The sequence below is a fragment of the Larus michahellis genome, chromosome 9 (assembly GCF_964199755.1).
Source record: "Larus michahellis chromosome 9, bLarMic1.1, whole genome shotgun sequence".
NCBI lineage: Eukaryota > Metazoa > Chordata > Aves > Charadriiformes > Laridae > Larus > Larus michahellis.
The window spans coordinates 50,076,144-50,097,610 of NC_133904.1; the positions used below are offsets into that span (position 1 = coordinate 50,076,144).

General features: G+C 49.4%; 1 protein-coding gene across 1 annotated transcript; it reads right to left on the reverse strand.

The window, feature by feature from the left end:
* Window positions 1–9,384: 9,384 nt before the first annotated feature.
* LOC141748448 (uncharacterized) lies at window positions 9,385–19,548 on the reverse strand. The gene is made up of 9 exons (XM_074600515.1): window positions 19,367–19,548; window positions 18,492–18,605; window positions 15,173–16,858; window positions 14,496–14,595; window positions 13,671–13,819; window positions 13,382–13,494; window positions 12,496–12,585; window positions 11,272–11,394; window positions 9,385–10,791 (listed from the first exon to the last, which is right to left on the reverse strand). The coding sequence occupies exons 1-9, from the start codon at window positions 19,425–19,427 to the stop codon at window positions 10,609–10,611; spliced, it is 2,619 nt and encodes an 872-aa protein (XP_074456616.1). The 5' UTR covers window positions 19,428–19,548; the 3' UTR covers window positions 9,385–10,608.
* Between the last annotated feature and the right edge of the window lie 1,919 nt (window positions 19,549–21,467).

The window sequence follows — 21,467 nt, forward strand, 5'->3', positions numbered from 1 at the left end:
CGCGAGGTGCAGCCTGCTATTTAGCTTGCACTCAGAAGTCGCCATAAATAGCAGCATTTACTCTGGCTCCGGGTGGCGGATGTTGTTTCATGCAAGCAGCTCCCCGAACTCCCCATTAAAAGCCCCTTGGCAGCTGCTCCTCGGGTCCCGACACAGGCTCCCCTTCACCCCGCAGCCCTCTGACCCGGCAAACCCACCCGCACCCTCCTCTCCCGGGCTGTCACCTCGCTCTCCGCTGGGGCACAGCCGGGTATTCCCAGCCTCCTGTGGTTTCCCAGCCTGTGCCAGCATCTGTAAGTGGCGTTAAGTCATGCTCTCCTCCCTGCACATACCCTACAGCAGCTAAACAAGCCTCCGCACACACTGGGCCCTTCTCTCGCGCACAAGCGCGTATTCTGCCTGCCCGAGGCACCGGCCAGGGCGGCACCTGTATGGCCAGTCCGTGTGTGGGGAGCCCCCGTTCCTCCCCGGAGGTCAAGCTCGGCTCCCTGCTCCCGCCGTCAGCGTGCAGCACGTCTCCGTAACCTCGGCAAAGTGCCGTCCCTCCTCCCTCGTGCCGGCCGGGCACCACAGGGGCCAGAGCAGAGCAAACATCTCCTCCTCATCCCCAGCTCCAGAGGTTGCTCGGGGCTTTCTGAGATGAAAAGCGTGCCCGGAGGGCTCTGCCTCGCTGCCCTCAGGCTTGGACTCGGGCAGGGAGCAGGATTTCTGTGCCACCCCTTCACCCCAGGGCAGAGTAACCCCCGATTTTTGGGCCAGGCATCTCCCTTCTCACCGTGGGCTCAACCACGGCCCCGTGTCCTCTCCAGGATGCGGTGCACCTCCCGGGACAGAGCAGCCTGCTCCGCTCTATCCGGCATAAGGAGAAAGCCAGCAGCATCCCATGGCCAGGGCGAGGTGGACCAGGGGAGGAGGAAACCACAGGAGACGGGGAAAATGGAAGATTACTGTGGGGTTTTCTGGGGGAGTTTTGAAATACCACCGTCCTCTCTGGCCCGGACCCAAAAAGGCACAGAACAGAGTCGTCAATAAGTCAGTGGAATAAATTCCTGCTGCTTCGTTGTGCCCGAGTTACCTGTAGTTCTTGTGCTCCTGGTGTATCTGCATCCCAGCTGCAGGCGCTGACACAGAACACGCAGCTCAAACGCACAGATAAATGAACTAGGGAACTATACGAGGCACACAAGGAGAGGAGGCCACCGCTAACACCGGGTTATTAGTGTCGTGCAAAGAGCTGTTAACCTCCTGCAAGCCCCAGTACAATAAAGCACTTATTCAATAAATGCATTTAAGTGCCAGCTGAGGTCCACCACCATCCAGCAGAGGCTCAGCTTTAAGCATGTGGTGAAGTCCCACAACACGGGACTTCTCTCATGTTTTAATACTTGAAAAACTACGAGACCTTTCCAAGCGAATGAGGGTTTTTTTTAATATTGGCCATAAGCTGCTGGAACAACAGCAACGAAAAAGCAGGAGGTCTCTTCTTGATTGTCACCTCTGTGATGTGGGTCTGTGTGAGAGCATCTCCGTGTCGGTGGCCCAGGACATTCCAGCTCCAGGGAAGGATGTGGAGCTCCCCACCTGCCGTGGTCAGAGCACACACCAAACTTCCCAGGCTTTGGTAAATCAAGGCAAGTTTTGGCCCGGCTGGAGAAGTTCCCCATGGGGGCCGTGGGCTGCTGGGACATGGCACAGTGAGCACGTTGGTAGCACTGCTGCTGCCTGGCAGGTAAATCAGGGTGGGATGTCTCAGCCCTCCAGGAAAGTGCTTAGAGATCATTGTGGTGATTGGAAAATCGGGGGTTAAAATAGAAACTTTTTAACAAGTTCAGAGCTATGGAAAAAAATCTACAATTTAAGTTATAAATGGAGCAAGACAAGAAAATTACAGGAACCTCTTGGCTTCAGAGGACGGCTTTGTTTCGGGGAGAACCATAAAAGCTATTTCCTTTGACAACGTGCTCGTGCAAAGAATTACCTACGGCAGAGCACAATGAAATCAACACACCGACTGTATTTACGGGCAGGGCGACAGCCAGGTAAGTAATGATAGGGACTGTTTTGTGTATTAATTGAGTTTTTATGGCTTACCGAATAAGAAAGCAAACAAATGGTATCGCAGAAAAACACTTACCATAGTCTGGGCTCCTTACCTTGGCACCCACTTCCTCATAACTGCTCTGCTGTCTCGTAAGAAATTACGGGAGACAGGTGATTGCACTGTACCTGCTCTCCAGCAGCAGGTGGCATGATAAGAAGACAAAGGATGTTTTTGTTTAACACAATAAACTGCACAATCATTTTCATTTCCCCCCAGTTTGTGCTGGGAAAAAAAGATGCACCTCTCTGCTTGAAACCAGGAAATAAACTAGATTCCTTAGGGCTGCTAAATAGAGTGGAATGTTTCCTTTACAAAACATATTTGGGTAAATCCCCATCAAATTATTACCATGACAAAGCCCTTTTGTTAAAATGCTGTGAATTACAGTATTCTGCAAGAATATTAATTTTTTGCTGGTTTAGCTGAGATTTATCAGGCTTGTCCTCTTGACAAACAAACCTGTCCCATAACCTCCGGTGGTGTGGGTCAGAAATGCCCAATTGCGTGTGCAAGACCACAGGAATACAGGAACTGTAAAACCAATTGAAGATGTGTCTGGCTTGGGAGCTCATGCCCAGCAGATATCCTTGACAAACGCCGAAGAAAAATCCAGATTTTCCAAGGTGGTCACCCATGTCTGCCTCCAAGAGGGTTTAATTTAATCATCTTCCCAATAGCAAGAGCTCTAAATTCTGAGCACGTGTGATGAGATTCTGCCCAATGCATTAGCACTGACCGTCGGATCTCCAGAGACCCTCCGTGATTTTGGTCTGTATGTCAGAACCCTGTGGGGACAGGCTGAGAGAGCTGGGGGGGTTCAGCCTGGAGAAGAGAAGGCTCCGCGGAGACCTTCCAGCCCCTGCCAGTCCCTAAAGGGGCTCCAGGAAAGCTGGGGAGGGACTCTGGAGCAGGGAGGGGAGCCATGGGACGAGCGGGAAGGGGTTTACACTGGAAGAGGGGAGATTTAGACTAGATATAAGGATGAAAGTTTTTACACTGAGGGTGGTGAGCCCCTGGCCCAGGTTGCCCAGAGAAGCTGTGGCTGCCCCATCCCTGGAGGGGTTCAAGGCCAGGTTGGACGGGGCTTGGAGCAACCTGGGCTGGTGGGAGGTGTCCCTGCCCAGGGCAGGGGGTGGAATGAGATGATCTTTAATGTCCCTTCCCACCCAAACCATTCTATGATTCTGCGAGTCATGATCAGGTTTCCATTCTGCCACTTTAGCCCAATATAAGACTGAATTCATCACTCGACTCTGAACAGTTATCGCGACAAGTTAACCTGGAAAATGGCTTAGTCACCAACCCCTACGTGAGTGAGCAGCACCATGTCGAGACTGCACAAACATTACAGGTCTCTGTGTCCCGTAAACTCAGCACAAGAAGGTCGGGAGCTGGAGCAACGTCTGCGTGGTCACATACCCACAATTCTTCCCGGGAACTGAAAGCAAAACTCCCCAGGTTTGGACCCTCCCTGCCAGCGTTTCTGCAAGGTTAGAGGGAAACAAACAAACACACCTCCCTTAGATCAACAACGGGAGCTTTCAATTCCTTTATTCAAGCTCTCTAAACACAGGATCCATTCATTAGGATTATTGCTAATATTCAATGCCTCTTGCCGTGTTTTCCATTACAGATGCTATATATTGCTGAAGGCTCATTTCCAAATGGGAACCAGCAATGGAAAGACCGGGCCTTTGGTTTCTGACAGAGCTAGGGGTAAAGGATGTACACCACGTCATATTTGTGCCTAAATCTCTTCTGTGGATGGAGTCCTTCATTTTGCCCCCTCTTCTCATCCTAGCGTTTGCTCAGGTGTGAGCTGAGCTCTAAAGGATGGGGCACCAGGCCTGGCAGAGCCGAGCAGCCCACTTGTGTGTGCAACCAAGTGGGAGAGGGACGGAGGTGTAGAGGCAGGGACGGGGGAGGAAGCCTTGGGCAAGGGGACAGAAAGCCATTCGTTTATTAAAAGAAACACTGGTGCAAAGTGTTGCTGCGAAACTGAATGTCTGCTCAAGGAAGAAAGTTGCACTAAACACCGGTGGTGGCGAAGGGCATCACATCTCTGTTCCAGGAGAGGTGCCGGAGCTTGGTGAAAGGAACACCAGGGCACGACCATCCGGCTCTCCATGGACAGGCACTTTCTGTGATGAAGAGACCAACCCCTGGAGGGTGACAGCACATGTGTGTGCGCCACCAAGTCTCCAACCCCTCCGCAGTGCCTCCTTTCTCAGGAAAGCAAGATTTGGTCAGTTCAGCTCGCTGGGGCTGACGCTTGTCCAGAGGTCGTGCTGTCTGGTTTCGATTCTGCTCTGCCCATACCCATCTCCTTCCTTCTTCTTGTTTTTTCACTGCTTGACTATTTTATGTCACCTGTCGTATAATCTCACGAGACAGGAAAAGGCATCTTCCTGGAGGCACTGAGGTCAAAACTCCGTGAATTTGCATTTGTTATCAATGCACATTTTAAAAATAGTTTCATGCAGAGTAGCAGTAAAAAATAACCAGTCTCTAGTGTTTGTCGTTCACATGCCTGCACCCTCCTGTGTGACTCTCACCATTCCGCCCGAGCTCTGTTGGGACTCACTTCCTCAACAGGTGGAATGAATTGTACTGTTCTGAGCAAAGCATGCCCAGAAGTTCAAAAAGTCACCAAAACCCGCAGCACCACAGACAAGGCAACCTCGGAGGATCCAACAGCTGCTGTGTAGAGCCCGTCTTCAGTTATGAACCCCCCCGCAGTCTGCTTTGCTTCCTATCAGAAGTTCAGCTATGAAAAGACACGGCCAAGGCCTTTGGCCTCCTTTGACTCACACTTTGTTGTGCCTTTGGAGAGCCAGAGCTTGGAAGCGAGATGGAGAACATAATCAACGCTAATTATCTCTGTGGAAACCCCATCTTGGCTCTGTCTGTGGCCAAGGAGAAGCAAGCCTGTATCCTGTGTTCCAGCAGTCATGGTCATTGCTGCCTGCTGGATTTGGGTTCTTCTTCCCACCTGGAACTGTAGCAAGCTGCTATGCCTGCTCCTTCCTTACTCCGCCTCCACCTCTGCTGCCATTTGCACTTCCCACAAGAGACTCTTGTGTTACCAATTAGGACTTGGTTTATTTCGCAAGTGAACGCAGCTGCTGGCAGCCGCAGGCAAGGAGGGCCTGGGGCAATTGTCGGGGGTGGTAAGAAGGAGGACGGGGGCTGTGGCACCCCTTGGGTCATGTAAGATCTGGTGACCCAGTGTGGGAGGAGGTGGTCCTTAGCAAGGTTGCAGGGGAAAGGGTGCCAGAGGCGGTTAGGTGGCTCATGGGGATTCTGAGGAAGTAACATGAGCTTGGCCAGGGAGAGCCAGCGCTGCTGGCGCTTACTCATACTCCGGGTTCTTCAGAATAGTGCACGGAAAGGAAATGTGAGCACCTATAGGGTGTTGTCACTGACTGCATGAGGTCAAGGTGGAACCCAAAACAGTGAGAAGATCGTTACATGCATCCATCGTTAAATCAGCAGATAAGAGAGCAATTGTTTGGTGTGAACCATCAGTTAGGTCAAAGGAGGAGGATTGTTGTAGCACTTCCAGTAATTGGTGTTATTTCAGAGAAGGCACTCAGAGCTGGCTCTTTCCTGAAACTTGATAACAAACATCTCATAAAAAGCCCTTGTTACTTCCTGCTGGGTGGATAATACGAAACATAGGGTCTGAGCATGGAGGTGCTCAGGTAGACAATGTGTCTAAATGCGGGACATGATCCTACAACCCCTGCCCCTCTGAGAGCTGCACAGAGCCAAGACAGGCTGCCTTGCGAGGTGGTCGAAGCGTTTTCTGCTTCTGCAGCGGTACCAGGAGAACATGAGGTTCCTCAAAGGTGCCGGGGCATGGCTGGTCCCGAGGGGACTGCGGAGTCTGTTCCACGGCTGCTGAGACAGATATATCTGCCTCGGGATAAGTCTCTGAACCCTGACATCTGTCTCATGGCCAGAGAAGAAGAATTTGTTGAAATTCCTGCTTTTTTGGTATCTAGGAAGAGATAATAATATGAGTAAGACCTTCTCTTTGTGTTTCCAGAAAGGAATGAAATTCTTACAAGAATCAATACTTCTGAGACTTTGAAGGCCTTTCAGTTGAGGTATTTATTATGGCTGCTGAACCGTGGCCAGAGGCAGTGCGGAGCTGGATGTACAGGATAAACCTCCCCATCCAGCCCCCAGCATGACCCCTTGCACTGACTGCTCTGCAGCGCTTTCTGTTCATCTTCCTCCATCCAGTCCCCGGGGCTGAGAAGCTGGGCACCCACGGCAGCGCTGCTGGGGCATCCCTGGGTCCTGTGCCTGGTTGTCTTTGGGCACCCACAGCAGCGCTGCTGGGGCATCTCTGGGTCCTGTGTCTGGTTGTCTTTGGACACCTTCACACCCCTCCGATGCATGATGGATCTCAATGGAGAACTTGCTGGGTTAGGCATCTACACCAACAGAGCTGGAGGTGGAGGAAGGCCTCCATCGGGGGTCACAGACCAACACCACGGAGCCACCGAGCTGAGCACAAGCCCTCACACACGTGGTGGGTTGTTAACTGAGCTCCATTGGCAGTGAGATGCCAGCAACCGTGGAAATGGAGCAGGGGAAGACAGTGATCTGATAAACCCACCGGTCCCGGCTCAAAGATGCAGCTACTACAGAGCTTTTCCTTCCTCAGCCCCAGTTATGACCGTGCCGTACATAAAAAGGAGATGAAAGTCTTGGGGCCATCAGACGCTTTCCTAGTTGGGGCAGAAAGGAAGAATACGATGGAGTCACAACCGCAAGTTAATCCTGTTAATTCTTGTTCCGATTCAAGAAGCTCAATTTCCAGACTGCTGCTTTTTCCCCCAAGATTTTTTTACACAATCGATTTCATTCACTAGGGAGATAAATTCTCTACTGCTGTTCCACACCAGACAACTCCAGGTGGGCCGTGAATCACAACAAGGGAGACATGCAGCAAAATACGACTTTAGCAGAGTTATTTTCTGCTTTGGTTGGGTGCCCGGCTGCTGTCACCCGGCTGCCTCTGTCCTGCCTTACTCCGAGCCTTGGCTCAGAGCTGCTCCATAAATTCAGTCCTACAGCTGGTGCGAATGCCGGGGACTCCCAGATGGCTCTGGACCATTGGAGGTTGTCCGGCTCTTGACTGGGCGCCGCAACCCAGCTCTCAGGTATGAAAACCTGAGCTGTGTTTTGTGGAGCAGCTGAAGACCTGGCTCAGGATTTTAAAATATGCTGTTTCTTTGTTGTTCTCGCTATTTCTCTAAAAAATGACAAACCAGATTATCTGGTCATTTTGCGGTAACAACCCCAGGCCCTTGATGTTAGAGGGAGGAGCACCAGGAAGAATGCAGCAAGGTGAGTACGACATAAAAATCACTGCGGGTTGTGTTTTCAGATGCTGTGCCCTCAACGGTGCCGAGATCAAAGGGTTTTGCTTTAACAGACTATCACGAAATTAAGCAGGTCTCTGCTTCTGCCTTTTCCTCCACCTCGTGCCCCATCCCAAGCTATGGGGAGACCTTGACTTTCATATTTCAGGAGCAGGAGCCAAAGAGGAGAGGGGTCTGTCCCTACAGAGCTCCCAGTTCCTGGTGTTTCTGTAAGTTGGGGGTGGTCAAGGGGCATTCATGGCTCTGCCCGTGTCTCAAGGCCTCTGCTCGGCTGGTTGTGCTCGAGAGGTGGTTGTGATGCCGCCCTTCCTCTCTGAACCACTCTACCCACTCTAGTGTCAGGTCCACCCACTATACCAACACGCATCCTCGGAGATGTCGTTGAGTCAGTTCCTGTTCCTATGGCACAGCTCTATTCTCAGAAGGGTGAGCTGGTTTTTCCCCGCGACTGGAAAATACACTTCTTTATTTTCCATTCTTTTTTTTTCTTTCCATTGACACGGATGTCTGGACTCCACAAAGGGCAAAATCAAGGTGGGACACCTTTTCTTCCTGGGTTGTTTCCAACCCCAGTGGGATTAAAGTGTTGGCTATTCCACAAAGAGGCCCATTCAGGAGAATATTTTGTCTCCCAGGGTGACCTTTCAGGCCTAAAGGCCTCCGAGTCATGGACAATGCAACCAAAATTGGCCTTTCTCACAGAAGTCTCTGATTTTCCTCAGTCACTTCAAACTCCTCCTGTGGTGGAGGTCCAAGGGCCCCAAGGCCCCTTCTGTCCCTCTCACCTGGGACACTGCGACGGAGCAATTCCTTCCCATGGAGCAGGACAGGAGAGGACCCGCACCAGCAGGGCTCAGTGAGGGTCTCCTGTAAGGAGGGACGGGCAGCCATTCTGGACCAACGCCTACATTTTTAGAATGACGAAAATAATTCGTAATTTCTTGTCAATATCTCAACATGGATTTGATCTGTGATTTTTCAGAAAATACGCTGAAAAACGAAGTTCAAATGTTTGTCTCAACAGTTTCATACTGAAGTGTTTTGGATTTGCCACTCAAAACAGTGGCTTTTTCTCTCCCCCCGCTTCTCTTTAAAAGTGCTTTTCTTCACCTTGAATGCTGGGAAAACTCTGGAAATATTATATATTTTTTTTGCCTTGACTAAACTGAAACATCCCATTTAAATCTTCTCATCCCTAAACTATTTCTTTCCACTTTGCTTGCACGCGGGAGAGCTGCAGGTGGGGTAAAATAAGGTCTGAACTTAAATGCAGTATCTCCCTGCCTTGCATCGTGCTCAGCAAAGTGAGAAATGGTTCCCCGGCACGTTCTCCCAGCGTCCTGATACTGCCGTCAAAACTTTCTCTAAGAAACAAGCACCGTGGAGAGAAAAACGGACCCGGGGGAGGCACCTTGTGAAGAATCCAGCTTTTTAAACCACTTTTAACTTATGGCACACTAAAACGCATCATCATTTCCAGCGCAGGGCAGCAGCGGCCCCGGCGTATTTAAGCCAGGGCCGTTTTCCCACAGCAAAAGGCTTTGCGACGCTCCAGCGCCTCCGGATTAACGCTCCTCTCCACCCTCCCTCAGATTTCAGTGGTTATGGGGTTTTTTTTACCAAGTTAAGGGAAGGGATGAAATTCAGCCCCGGTGTTCGTGAGCTCTTTAGCAGTCCTCGGCAAGGGAGCTGGCGCCAGGGGGTTGAGGATATCTTGTCTTTCCCTACTCTTTTCCACGCTGGAAAGTGACGTGATTTGATTCCCTCGTAATATCCTTCGTGCCCAGCCAGGAACCCCGAAATCCACAGCCCAGGCTTTTCCCAGGTACTTCCCGCAGGCGATAGCCCAGTCCTGTGTGACATATCACTGTTTATTGAAAATACTTTATTGCTTTCTAAAAACCAGTTTTAATAAACTCCAAAGAGATACAGTAAGTAGACCAGCAAAATTACTGAACGAACTGAATTATCTGGCATTTTCTTTCTCTGCAGGGAGAGAGCCGGTTCCGTAAGAACAAGCCGAGAGACCTGGTTTTGCCGGAGCTCATGGAGATTGAGCTCCTCTGACGGCACAGCGTTTATGCTTAAGTTCCAGCAGAACTTCAGGTGAAATCAATGACCCAATTCATTGGTTTCAGCTGGAGTCTGATCAGCACCTTGCACCTGAGTCAGGTAAGAATAAGATCAACAGTTTTTCAGAGGCTAAAGGAGACTGCCCGGCCCTGCAGCCTTTGCCAAGGAAAACTCCTCGTGTTGGTTTGAAACTTCTTTTCACCTCCTCCCGGTCAGCAGCTACCGCTCTGCACAAATCTGCACTCCGGAGGAAAGGTGCCGTGAGATGCGTACAGTTGTGCTATGAGGCAAGAGACCAGCTTCTGGCACCCTCACGTGCCCTGCAGACGGTTCTCCTGGAATTCCTATCCTGCCTAAGATAACAGGGGACGGGAGGGTCTTCCCTAATGCTCCAGCACTTCTAAGGAGATATTACTGGAGTCATCAAAATGGTAATGCCATGCCTCACACTGACCGTGAAACACAGAAAATGGCATCTCGGTTAACGGCATTTCTTTTTAGCGTTGGGTTCTGTGGCCTCCATTTTGAGAAGACACAGCAGAAGACGGCCCCGGCTCCCGAGGCCAAGCTTTGCCTCACCTATTGTAGAAAGTCCACTGTATTCACCAGCACGGAACCTGAATACATCCCCCCTTCTCCCTCTCCCATTTCAAGTTTAATGCAGTGTTTTTCACCCCAATGTGTAATTATGAAACACTTCACCTTACTCTGTGCCCCAAACCCAAGGTATTAACTCCCAGTGAGAGGAAAAAAGCTCTGTTACTCCGGGGCCAGTCTGTCACCGACATAACACTTTCTTTGGTGATGTCTGATCTTCAGTGAAAGCTGGCAGCCTCCATAAGTGAAAATTTTACTTCTGGGTGACGGTGGTTGGTAAGCCAGCTCTGCACTGGGATATTTTAGCAGTATCCATAGGAAGATGAATAAGTCACTCCCGCAGCCGGGAAACCTCTCCCACTCCCCAATTTGACCCACATGTCATTTTCCAGCAAACAACTTCCTCACGAGCACGTAACTGCTTGACCTGCGTGGGAGTCAGAGGCGAGTCTGATTCTTGCAGCCATCCCCAGGGGACGGCGCTTCCGAGGCAGCCATGCCCACCCCGTTGCGCACAGCCTGGCTGTGGTTCAGATGTTCCTCCCGGCCTTTGGAGGTGCAAGTGCCACTGTTAGGAACCACTGTGTGTTTCTTCTGCACCTGCTCCAGTATCTGCAGCACCTGGAATTAGTAAACACAGCTGTGAGTAGGTTTTTTTAGGGGAAAGCACTAATTTCTTCTCCAGCTATTGAAATAAATACCCTATTTTCTTTCAAGCTACATGTCTGGGCTCAGCCTTGGGATTACCGATGGTTTCTGTCTGCTCAGAGGTCTCTGGGATGGGTGCACATGGAGAGCCTGCCCCAGGGAGGTCTGTGACCGTGGATCTCTGAGCTCTTTCTGCGAATGAATCAGTCTCACCTCGCACGTTCCCAGCAACGCGCTTGGCACAGAGCGGTGCAATGGGGGTCCGGAGGCAGGATCAGGACAACACGGGCAACACGGAGCTCTGCTTTGCTGCTCTTTCTCACCACCCTATGATAACTCCTCATGCTATCACAAATTTCTTCACCTCCTTATAGCACTAGGAAACGCCCAGTCTGAAACGCACTTAATGGAGGTGGGGAGTGGGAGAAGAAATAAAATCAAGATCAATTTTACCTGAGACTTGGGGATGAGACCGACTCTGAAGAATCCTATGTTTCCACTGTCGATTTTGGTGCAGTCCACAACGGTGGAGGCAATGTTCTCTGGAGAAGGCCCATCACAAAGAACTGCATCCACCTGAAGAGCAACAGATGTTCACACCAAGTTTCCCCCAGGCACTTGGGAAAAGAGAGGGCAGCTTCCCCATCTCAACAGCAGGTAATTACCATCAAGGGCAACTCTGCTCCTTCCTACCCCACTGTATTGACACTAAGGGCTGAATTTGGCATGAATGAACTTAATAAAAGCAAAGAGAGAGAGCTCTATGGGGTGTAGGTCAGCAGTACAGCAAAGACAGGTTTACATCAGCTGAGGAGCTTTGAAAAAGTCTCATCCACAAAGCAAATGTGTAGAAAACCAGATCTTTGAGAATTTAGAGGTGGAGGATTTGTACCACCTTCTTTTTAAAACTGCCCTCAGAGAAGCGTAGTACTCTCAGGATTCAGCAGTGACTTGAACAACAGCCATTTGGATGGACATTTGATGGACATTTGAACAACAGCTATGGATGGACAGGTTGCCCAGAGCGGTGGTGGAAGCCTCATCCCTGGAAGTTTTTAAGGCCAGGCTGGATGGGGCTCTGAGCAACCTGATCTAGTGGGAGGTGTCCCTGCCCAGGGCAGGGGGGTTGGAACTAGATGATCTTTAAGATCCCTTCCAACCCTGACAATTCTATGATTCTATGATTTGAATGGCCATGACCATTGTACTTCCAGAACTTATGAAAGTTCTAAATGCCAGGAATATTTTAAATCTCTGGCACCAGTTTCAGACCAGCTTCAGCTTTCGATGGGAATCCCCTGTGTTCTGAGAGCTCAACGCCAGCTGGAGCCCTGGCGTGTTCAGGCATCAGTGGTTTTATAGCCTGTAAGCAAAGAAGCATTTTTTTTGTTGCTCATATCATTCTGTGTTGGAAGATGGACTAATTCATGTTGCCAAGGCATAACTATACTGTATAAAACAAAAGCATTTTGGTTTCCAACCAAATTCTGTATTTTACACTGTTCTTTCACTCTGACACCAACGTGAGGAGTGTCCATGAGATTTTTTTAATGAGATGCTCTCTCCGATCCTTGATATCATCTATTGATTTGCCTACTGGAAATGAAGTCGTCGTGTTCTTCCATCCCCACATCTTTTCGGACCAGCCGGAATGAAAAGACAGAAAGCCCCAACTACCTTATTTCCCAGCTTGGCATACACTTGGTTGTGGTGTGTTGTGTCTGCCTCTCCCGTTGGGTTAGCTGATGTGACCACAATGGGGCCAACCTGGTGACAGAAAAATGGGAATAAAAGCTCTGATCAGGTTTCGCTGTATAAAACAGATGACTCGAACTCTGAAGTTCACTCGTGAGTCTCTGTGACTCTAAAGAGAACTCAGTGTGACTCACCCAGGTAGAGACACCTACTTTGTAGGCAACTACAGTCCCACCAAATCTGTATAGCAGTGACTAACATGCTGCTGAACTGGGGTTTACTGATGTTGATCAGGGAAGAACATTTTGTTTTCCAGCACTAGCAATTGCCAAAGACCTACAAAGTCTGTCCTAGACACGAGCAGAACATGCAGGGTATCGCAGTTCCTCTGGCCACGTTCTGGACCTTCTGAAGTTATTCTGGCTTAGATAAGCCCATGCTTAGAACAAAAGTGTTCTATGAGGGAAATCAAACAAAGTGTCTGTTAATCGCATCTTTTCTGGCTTTCTGACCTGGTGGTTATTCCTTTTACCCTCTTTTCTGCAATAAAATCAGTTACCAGCTGCCTGCATACCCCACCCCTTCTTAACGATATTTTTCTTGTGGGAGTTTCTCATTTTAGCACTTTTCACTCCCCAAACCTGTCTGAACATGCTAGGATCCTCACTTCATTGAGAAAAGAAAACAGAGAGGAGAGGTGGTATGCCAAGAGGGCTGACAGAGTGCTCCAGCCTCTCACTGTTCCTCTCCCCTCCAGCAACCAGAAGACCTGGGTGCTAGAGACCGACACCAACCCTGCTCCCTCGACAGGGGAATGGCGAGGTCTGGTCACCAGTGCTGCTGGGATGAGGGTGCTCTGGCCACTCACCAAGTCGATGAGGTGCGTGGTGACAGAGCAGTCAGGGATGCGGATGGCAACGCTCTGAGGGGTACCGACGTATTTAGCAGAGTCCTTCATTCCCAGGAAGTCCACCCATTCGCCTGCACAAGGAAGAGTCACAGGGCACTTACGGATGTACATCAGTGTGTACCGAACACAACGATCTTACCATAAATATCGCCATGGAGCATGTGGCGTTGCAGGGATGACTGACTTAAAGTTGGAGGTTCAAAGCCAAAGCTCTCCAGAGAGCTTGGAAGTAACAGCATTTCCTCACCTCTGGGAACTACCAAGCTGATAGGAGATGGCCAGGCAGCCTCCATGAAGTCCCAGAGGACGGGACTGAACAAATGCTTTGCAGGTTCCAGTTGCTTTAGGCTAGAAATCCAGAGTGACATGGGGCGATCCTGAGCCTGGCGCTTGGACCTGGAAAGGAGGCAAAAAAAATGAGCCTGGAAGTAAGATGGGGATTGATTTTCAAGCTGAAAAGGAAATTGTGTTGGTGAGGCCCAAACGTGTGTAGGCTCTGCCGCAGGTCACCTGTCTGTAGCAAAAGCAGGACCGTTCAACAGATGACCTGACAGAAAGGGACATTAATGACTAACCCCAATCAGGAATGTCTACCCCAAACCAAAGTTTTAGCTTCTTGCGTAGTGATGGGTAGAAGTCCCAGTTGCCCAAGTTCTGAGGAAACGCCACCAATATGAGGGGTCCCGGCTCCTTGCAAAAGTACAGCCAGAGGCATTTGTTAAATCCCAGAGAGGGTTTGGTTGTGAAAATATGTACCTTCAAATACATACAATAATCCCCTGCCCCATTTGTCACTTCTTTGCGTTTCCTTGTGATATCCAAGCTACCTGGCTCCATCACCTACCAGAAGTGCTCAATATCATACAAGACAATCCCAGTTCAACTGCCTCCTTTCCTCGTTCAGGTCTTCTCCCTGAGACTCATCACCTTGTTCTTCCCACAAAGGCTAAGCTATGTGTCTCACTGCTCTCCATGGCTGCCATAGCCAGTACTCAGCAGCAGCTATAAGTCCTAGAGGCTTCTTTAGACTAGCCAAGGAAGCCCTCACTGGGGCAGCAAGACAAATACTTACTGGTGAGCTTTCTCCACAGCATCAGGCCGATTACAGGCTGCCACAAGCACGTACACAGTATCTGTGGGGATGCCGCAAGTCCCTCCACTCTTCAGGATATCTGTTGGCATGTGAACAGGGCAGAACCCCTTGAGTGACTAGAAGTGAGGGGCTGTAATTCACGGAAGAGCTGTCACAGACAAAGCAGCCAATTCAGTGCTCTCATCTCCTTTTCCCAACTAACAAAGCATTTCCTCTGACAGTGCATTTTCTAGCATTCATCCAAGAGGAGATCTGGCATTTAGGGGATTCTGGGCCACGTTCGTCAGGGCCAGAAGCCATTCAGCCCTGTGGAGAGAGCAAGCACCATGCATTTGCCCTGCTTTCTCTGTACAAAGCTTTCGGTGGTAGCCCCAGCCTGGAGAATTCACTTATCTCAGGTTGGATGTGCAAACAGGGATATGATACAGGAGAGACAGCAGCAAATTCACTGCTAAACCCAGCTCCTATCAAGGAATTGGTCCTATTGCCCCCGTAGTATATTTAGCTTCTAACAGCTCTTGTAACTTGGCTCACTTCATCAAAATGTCATCAGATTATCATGGCTTCCACATCTGGATTGGAAAAATGTCCTTTTAATAATGTTCTGCTACAAAAGCTCCCCGAATTTACCCTCCACCCCCCCAATATTCCCTTACCTGCAATTCTCTTGACTGAGGAAGCTTTCCTGGCAGGCAGGTGAAGGCACTTGGTCATTCCTCCCCCCACACCACTAAGCTGCACAATGGGCCTCCCCATTGGTAAGCAGGAACCCTCAAAGACGCTGTTGAAAAGGGCAGACAGGAAGCAGTAAAAGCTGACCAGGCCAAAGATGAGAGTGGCAGCAATGTCATAGCCAGCTGGAAGAGCATGGATGGCATCCAGCAAGAAGCTGATAGCGATGAGCAAGAAAGTGAGGGAGTAAAAGAACCAGGCAATGTTTAAGAAGAGCGTGCAGAAGACAATGAAACCATTGAAGAGCATGAATGCAATGATGCCTACAGCTGCGTGGAAGCTTCTGGTAGTGCCATAGAGGCCACCATATCTTGCCAAGCCCCAGATGATCCACATGACAGCATAGAGAATGAAGGCACTGCTCTCCAGGGTTTTACCCCGGGCAAAGGCCACTGAGCCTCCTAGAAGCTTAAGGATCCCACCAGCTACCACTACCCATGGAATTACAACAGTAGCAAGTGGAGCCTGTGGATTCCCTGTCATTGTTATAGCAAAAGAAGCGAGGACACTGCATGCATAGCCAAGAACTTCTGCATCTGCATACTTGGAATACCCTAGGTAGGGAGCGTGAAGGTCTGCACCTTCACGAAGCTTCAGAACACTGCTGCGAGCAAGTAGGGCCTTCACAGCACCCCGCCCTGTTGGGATCTTGGCACTTGCTTTCACATTGTACAGGTGAATTAGAGTCATCAAGGCTGAGGCCACAAAGATGGCCACATCCATGCCTTGGGGGCCACCTTCAAAAAATCCCTTGGGACGGCAAGCTAATGCAATGCAGTAGGCCACATAAAACAGCAAATACAGGCCATCCACGGGGCTCTTAAGAGTGAGAAAAAGAGCCAAGACAACAAAAAGAATTGAAAAAACCACCAGGAACGGAACAGGAAAAGATGGCTCCTCTGGTTGCCAGATTAGGTACAGAAGGCAATAGCCTTCAGCAAATTTCAGGATGGAAGTGAAACCAAAGAATGTAGCCATTAGTACATCCATTGCACGGTATGACAAAATGCAGATGCCAATCTGGTAGATCCCAGCTGCCCACAGCCAGGGCACTTGTCCGATAAATAGTTTGCCAGTGACGCCCAGGAGCTTACAGCCGAAGACACTGGCAGACAGCATGTTCAGGATCAGACCGGTGACTGCAAAATGATTCACGCTGCCACTGGTGGACTGGATTGGTTCATGGGTCCTTTTCATGGCCAGATCTGTGCCAGGGAGGGCAATTTTCTCTTTGGTTAGGAAATAGAGAATCCTTCCCAGACCAAAGTAACCACCAACCAAGCAGACAATCATATAATTGCAAGCCACAGCAGAGGAACCAAAAGCTGTGCTGTAATGCGTGGCAACTTCATGAGCACTGGCAAGTGAGACAGCAGAAGCAATCATAGCTAGGATGACCTCTCTGCAAAGGAAGCCGACCACTGCAATAATGAGTAGTGCCAAGGTAAATGTGACCAGGCCAGGCACCAAGGCATTGCGGAAATCACCAGTGTCGTTCAAAACTCCTTGCCCTCCCAGGATGAAGACCACTCCATAGCCGCACCAGAATACTGAGATGGTCAGGCAGAGAGACAAGAACAGGGAGGCATCTCTTAGGCTTCTCCGAATTCCTGTGAAAGAAATGACAACGGAGACAGAACCGTGATGTCGAGACAGTAGGTTATGGAAAGCAGTAGTTAGGACAGGCAGCTGTGCGATAGGCACGTGGTGTGTTGGAAGCGTGATTTTTATGCTCGCATGGAGCTGCACAGGTCCTGCATGATGCTAGACAGAACTACCACGAGTTTGGGTAGGTCTGCACCATGCCCCATTACTGCGTAGCCATGACCGTAAGGACTCCACAGCACATCACTTTGTGTTCATCAGAGTGCCTGAGGTGAGCTCAAAGCACTTGAGTTCCTTCAACTGAGTACAGTACCAGGCCTGGCACGCAGCTTGCCCTAATGAAGTCAAGGTTCAGCAAGTCATTGTCTTCTCTTCCTCATGATTCCTACAAGACTCAATAACAAGACCATAATATATTAATGCAAATCACGTCCTGACACTTCTTTCTTTTGGGTTCTCTGGTTGGTTGTTTTGCTCCTGCTGTAAGCTGTCAGGTCCAATGTTTGAACCACAGGTGTCATACAACCTGCTGGATCACCATACATAATTGGACCTTCTCAGAAGACAGAAGCATAGGAATTGCTAAACGCATTCCTCCTTGAGAACTACCTTGTTCACTATCCTGATCCCCCAAAAGACAAAGACCTTGATTTAAAATACTTCAAGTTGAATGGAACCCACCTGCTATCCCCAAAAAATATCACAAAGTGCCTTATTTTTACTGCTATGCTTTCTCACCTCACGATGTGAGGATACTGATCAGCACGGACAGACCCGAAAGCTTCCTTCCAAGCTGGAACTTTCTAATGGACCTATGCTTCATTTCTTCCTCAAACTGACACAGCTTTTGAGCCAGATTCAGGTTGGGAAGGGAAGCAAGAGCTCTGCTGAAGAAGCCCCCAGGCTGCAGAGGACTATGATCACACAAGTATACTTATCTCTTGGAACAAGGGAGCACAGAAGTTCCTGCCTTTGGTAGGAGGCTGTTGATTCCCACCAACTATGAAACACCACCTGCCCAGCGGTCCGCTCCATGAGGTCCCGTCAATACAGCTGCCTCTAAGTGCTTCCTACTAATGCTTTGTGCCACCACTGACTGGGAGAAGAGGTGAACCGATGTTTTATAGGTTAAAATATGAAGTGTCTCTCCCAAGCTGTCTGCTTTGTAGTAGAAAAACTACCAGCATCAAATCTTGGATTTTCATGTCCACATTGCTCTGAGTTAAAAAGGAGAAATAATTCAGCATTCATCCTAAAAAGTGTGGACTTTGTTATAGCCAGTGTTTTTTTTCTCTCAGATACGTAGATCTCTCGGCATTTACACATCAACAGGGCATTTCAATCCACAGATGCCTAAAGTACCCTCAGAAAGCCTGGGAACCGTTTTTAGAGAAATCGTGTATTCAGTCTGTTAAAACTCTCAGAGGTTCTGGTAAAGCATTTGTTCAAAACTAACACTGATTTCTTTGGTTGCCCATATAGGAAAAATTTGCTGTGCTGACACACTCCTCTAGGAGAATGAATCAGTGGTCTGGCAGAGCTGCCACGGTTTGCACAAACCTGTTGGGAAAGGAGACCAGACACATGCAAAGCTGCAGAAGGGGGAGGCCTTGAAGCTGGCCACCCTCTGAGTCTTACCTGCGTACGCCAAAAGAGAGGATAAAATCAACAGCAGGACTCCTAGAGCCGTGCTGGGGATCAGAGGGGATGCTCTGGGTAAACTGTAGAAATGCACTGCCAGGAGGAGGGATCCTGTGTGTGACAAGGGAGGTGGAAAAAAAGAAAGAGCTTGTCAAACTTGCCCAAAAAAGCCAGAGAGAAGCAGAGTGGCAAAAGCAGGGAATAGAGCAAAAAATAACAGTGCAAGATCTGCAAATAATGAAATCTAAGGAGCTGGGGGAGGTGGTGCAACTTGGTTGGTGTCCAAGCTCTCACCTCTTTCTGGGTGCCTAGTTTTAAGAAACTTGAACTTAATTATGTTTGAAAGCGCTCCCCCGCTGTCAGAAAAGGGTAAAAATCAGCTCTCCGACTCCAATTGCACAAAAGGCAGACAGACGCACGCACGCTCTACAGATGATCACACGAGCCTTGTGCCTACAGAAAACCAGCCTAAAAATGAAAAGGGGCAGCTCTCAGAAAGACAAAATGCAAAGAAGCAGCAAATTAAAGGGAGTGAACACCCAAAACAGAGCTGCTGGGAAAACGGCTAGAAAAGGAAAAGAGCGGAAAGTGCATCCAAATAGAGATCATTTATGAAAATGACTATCAAAAAGTTTTGATTTGGTTCCCACCCAGGATGGATCGAGTACAGAAGTTCAGGCCAGCACTTTAAAGCCAAGACAAATATTTTGTTGGCTGCCGAACCAGGCAGAGGGATCTCTGGATCTAAAAGCTTTACCCAGGCAGAGAAGATTCAGAATAAACAAGACTCTTTAGCCCCCTTTGAAAAGGGGGTTGTCCGTGAGAGCTAGTCCCAACCCCATCTTCCCATGCCAAGAAGACTTGATCCCTACCTGCGGAAATGCCCAAGAGCCCTATGGAGGAATGCAGTGACTCAGTTTTCCTGTCTGCCATCGCAGAGTCCGCCGAAGACCCAGATGCGGGCTGAAGTGCTGCCTCTCTTTCCTCCCTAGCTCTTTATAACCAAAGCAACTCCACTGGCCCGCGTTCCTCCCTGCTCTCCACCCCTTTTCCCTACAAACATCTTCTGTTAGTGTTCCTTTCCGCGTGCGGGAGGAAATGCAAACGAGTCCTTGCCGCAATAAATTTCAGGCTGTGAGTCAGCACGGGCTGCTGGTAGCTCCCTCCAGGGGCCTGTTAATTTTACTGCTGATTAGCCCTTGTTAAAAAAGACACTTGAAAAATAACGCTGGGGGTTTATTACTATTACTGCCTTTTTGTTACTGCCAGTGAGGAAATTACACTGGTTAAAATTAAGGTTTCTTTAAAGAATCCTTCGTGCTGGAGCAAACAAGTACTTTGCAAGCCCAGGAGCTCCTTGGGGACCGGCTATTTCTCCTAACGCTGGCCATGCTCCTGCTGTTTGTCCCTGTCACAGCTATGAATGCCTGGCACCACTGTCCTGCGCTGGGCAAATCCAGGCCAGATTCAGTGCCATTCCCTTAAAGGTGACTTCTGTCCATGTGTCACTCCACATCCACCTAACCCAGCCTCTCCCAGGGAACTCCTCCAGGGTTTCATGAGCGAGGTGTCAATGCAGACATGCACTCTGGAGAGCAGCAGTGGGAGGATAAATCCAGAGGAGCCTTGCTGGCTTTCCAGGAGAACGGAGCAGGCAGTGAGTGAGTATCCATCATTGCCATGGTTGCTGCCGTATCCCAAAGGTGACACAAAGGACCTATTCATAGCTTCCTACTGCTTTCCATGGAGGACATGTGATCGGGGCATAAAGGTCTTTACTGATGGAGGAGAGGCTGCAGAAAGAGGTGGACACCATCCTCGGGATCATGTTGGGTCGCAGGTCAAGTGGGAATTAGGCAGAGAACTGTTCTGTGAGAGCTCACAGAGCTTTGATGGAAACAGGGGCAACACTTGCCTGCACTTATGTACATTCCTCCATCATTTGTTTGTGTGCAATGGACCCGTGTAGGGCCTACTCCCGTGAAGGACTCAGCTCCTGTTCCCATCAGGCCCAGTTAAAGCAAACTCCACTCTCAGCCTCTTGACAAGATAAAAGAAGTAGAAGAGCGTAAAGAGCTTCACACTAATATTTCTGGGCTGGTCAAGCACGACTCTGCAGAGGCCCTACAGCAGCAAGCTGTGACGTTCCTCTTGGCAGATCCTGCTCTATGTTCCCCCATAAGCGATGCTCCACAGCCAGGGTTGGGGGACAGAAAAGCTGTCGGAAATGGGAATTTGAGCTGCACAGACTGGAGCTCAAAGACAGGCCTCCCGCATCACCCAAGAGGCATTAGATCTGTAGCAGCATCCAGAACAGCCCCAGATTGTCAGGGTCCACAGATAACGTCAAAGGACCCTGCTCCTCCTGCTCTCTGAGACAGCTGGAGCATGATGGCATGCTTCCATCACACAGCTGGATCCCTGTAACGGCTCCCAAACTTTCCTGGTTTCTTCATTGCTTTGGAGGACAGTGTTAACTGTGTTCACCCTTCAAGAAGAGCTTTGAGGCAACAGGGTTCCTTCACGTCCATCTTCACTGGAAGATGTGGATTAAAGCAAGGTGTTAATATTAAATCCCAAAGTCTCTACCACAATAAATGTGTGCAGGCATTCCCACAGAGAATGAAACAACTCCACTGAAAAGTATTATTTATCAAGAACACGTCTGTTGCAGATAGATCTTCAGGTTCAATATGTCTATTTAGATCTTATTGCACGAGGAAGCAAGCACTGGAACAAGCCTGGTTTGTCCAGTTACACCAACTACACCAGTACGGGCAACCAGCTCAGTCAGTTTGCAACAGGCGGAGCTAAACGATGTGGTTTGCAGCGAGCAGTAAGTTTGTTTAAATCATCAGCCTCTGGCTATCTTTGTTCCATCATTAAGAGGAGTTCTCTCTAAGCAGCTGAAGGAGGAAGAATCTGTCTGTTAAAGCTGCAGGATGATTCAGCTGTTTTCTCATCCAAGAGGAA

Excerpts from the sequence above, each read along its gene's own strand:
- LOC141748448 (XM_074600515.1), bottom strand. The coding sequence starts at position 19,427 with ATGGCAGACAGGAAAACTGAGTCACTGCATTCCTCCATAGGGCTCTTG. Across the intron at positions 13,495-13,670 it reads CAGCTTGGTAGTTCCCAGAG|GCGAATGGGTGGACTTCCTG; the intron begins GTGAGGAAATGC and ends TTCCTTGTGCAG. Across the intron at positions 11,395-12,495 it reads ATGCCAAGCTGGGAAATAAG|GTGGATGCAGTTCTTTGTGA; the intron begins GTAGTTGGGGCT and ends GTTGCTCTTCAG.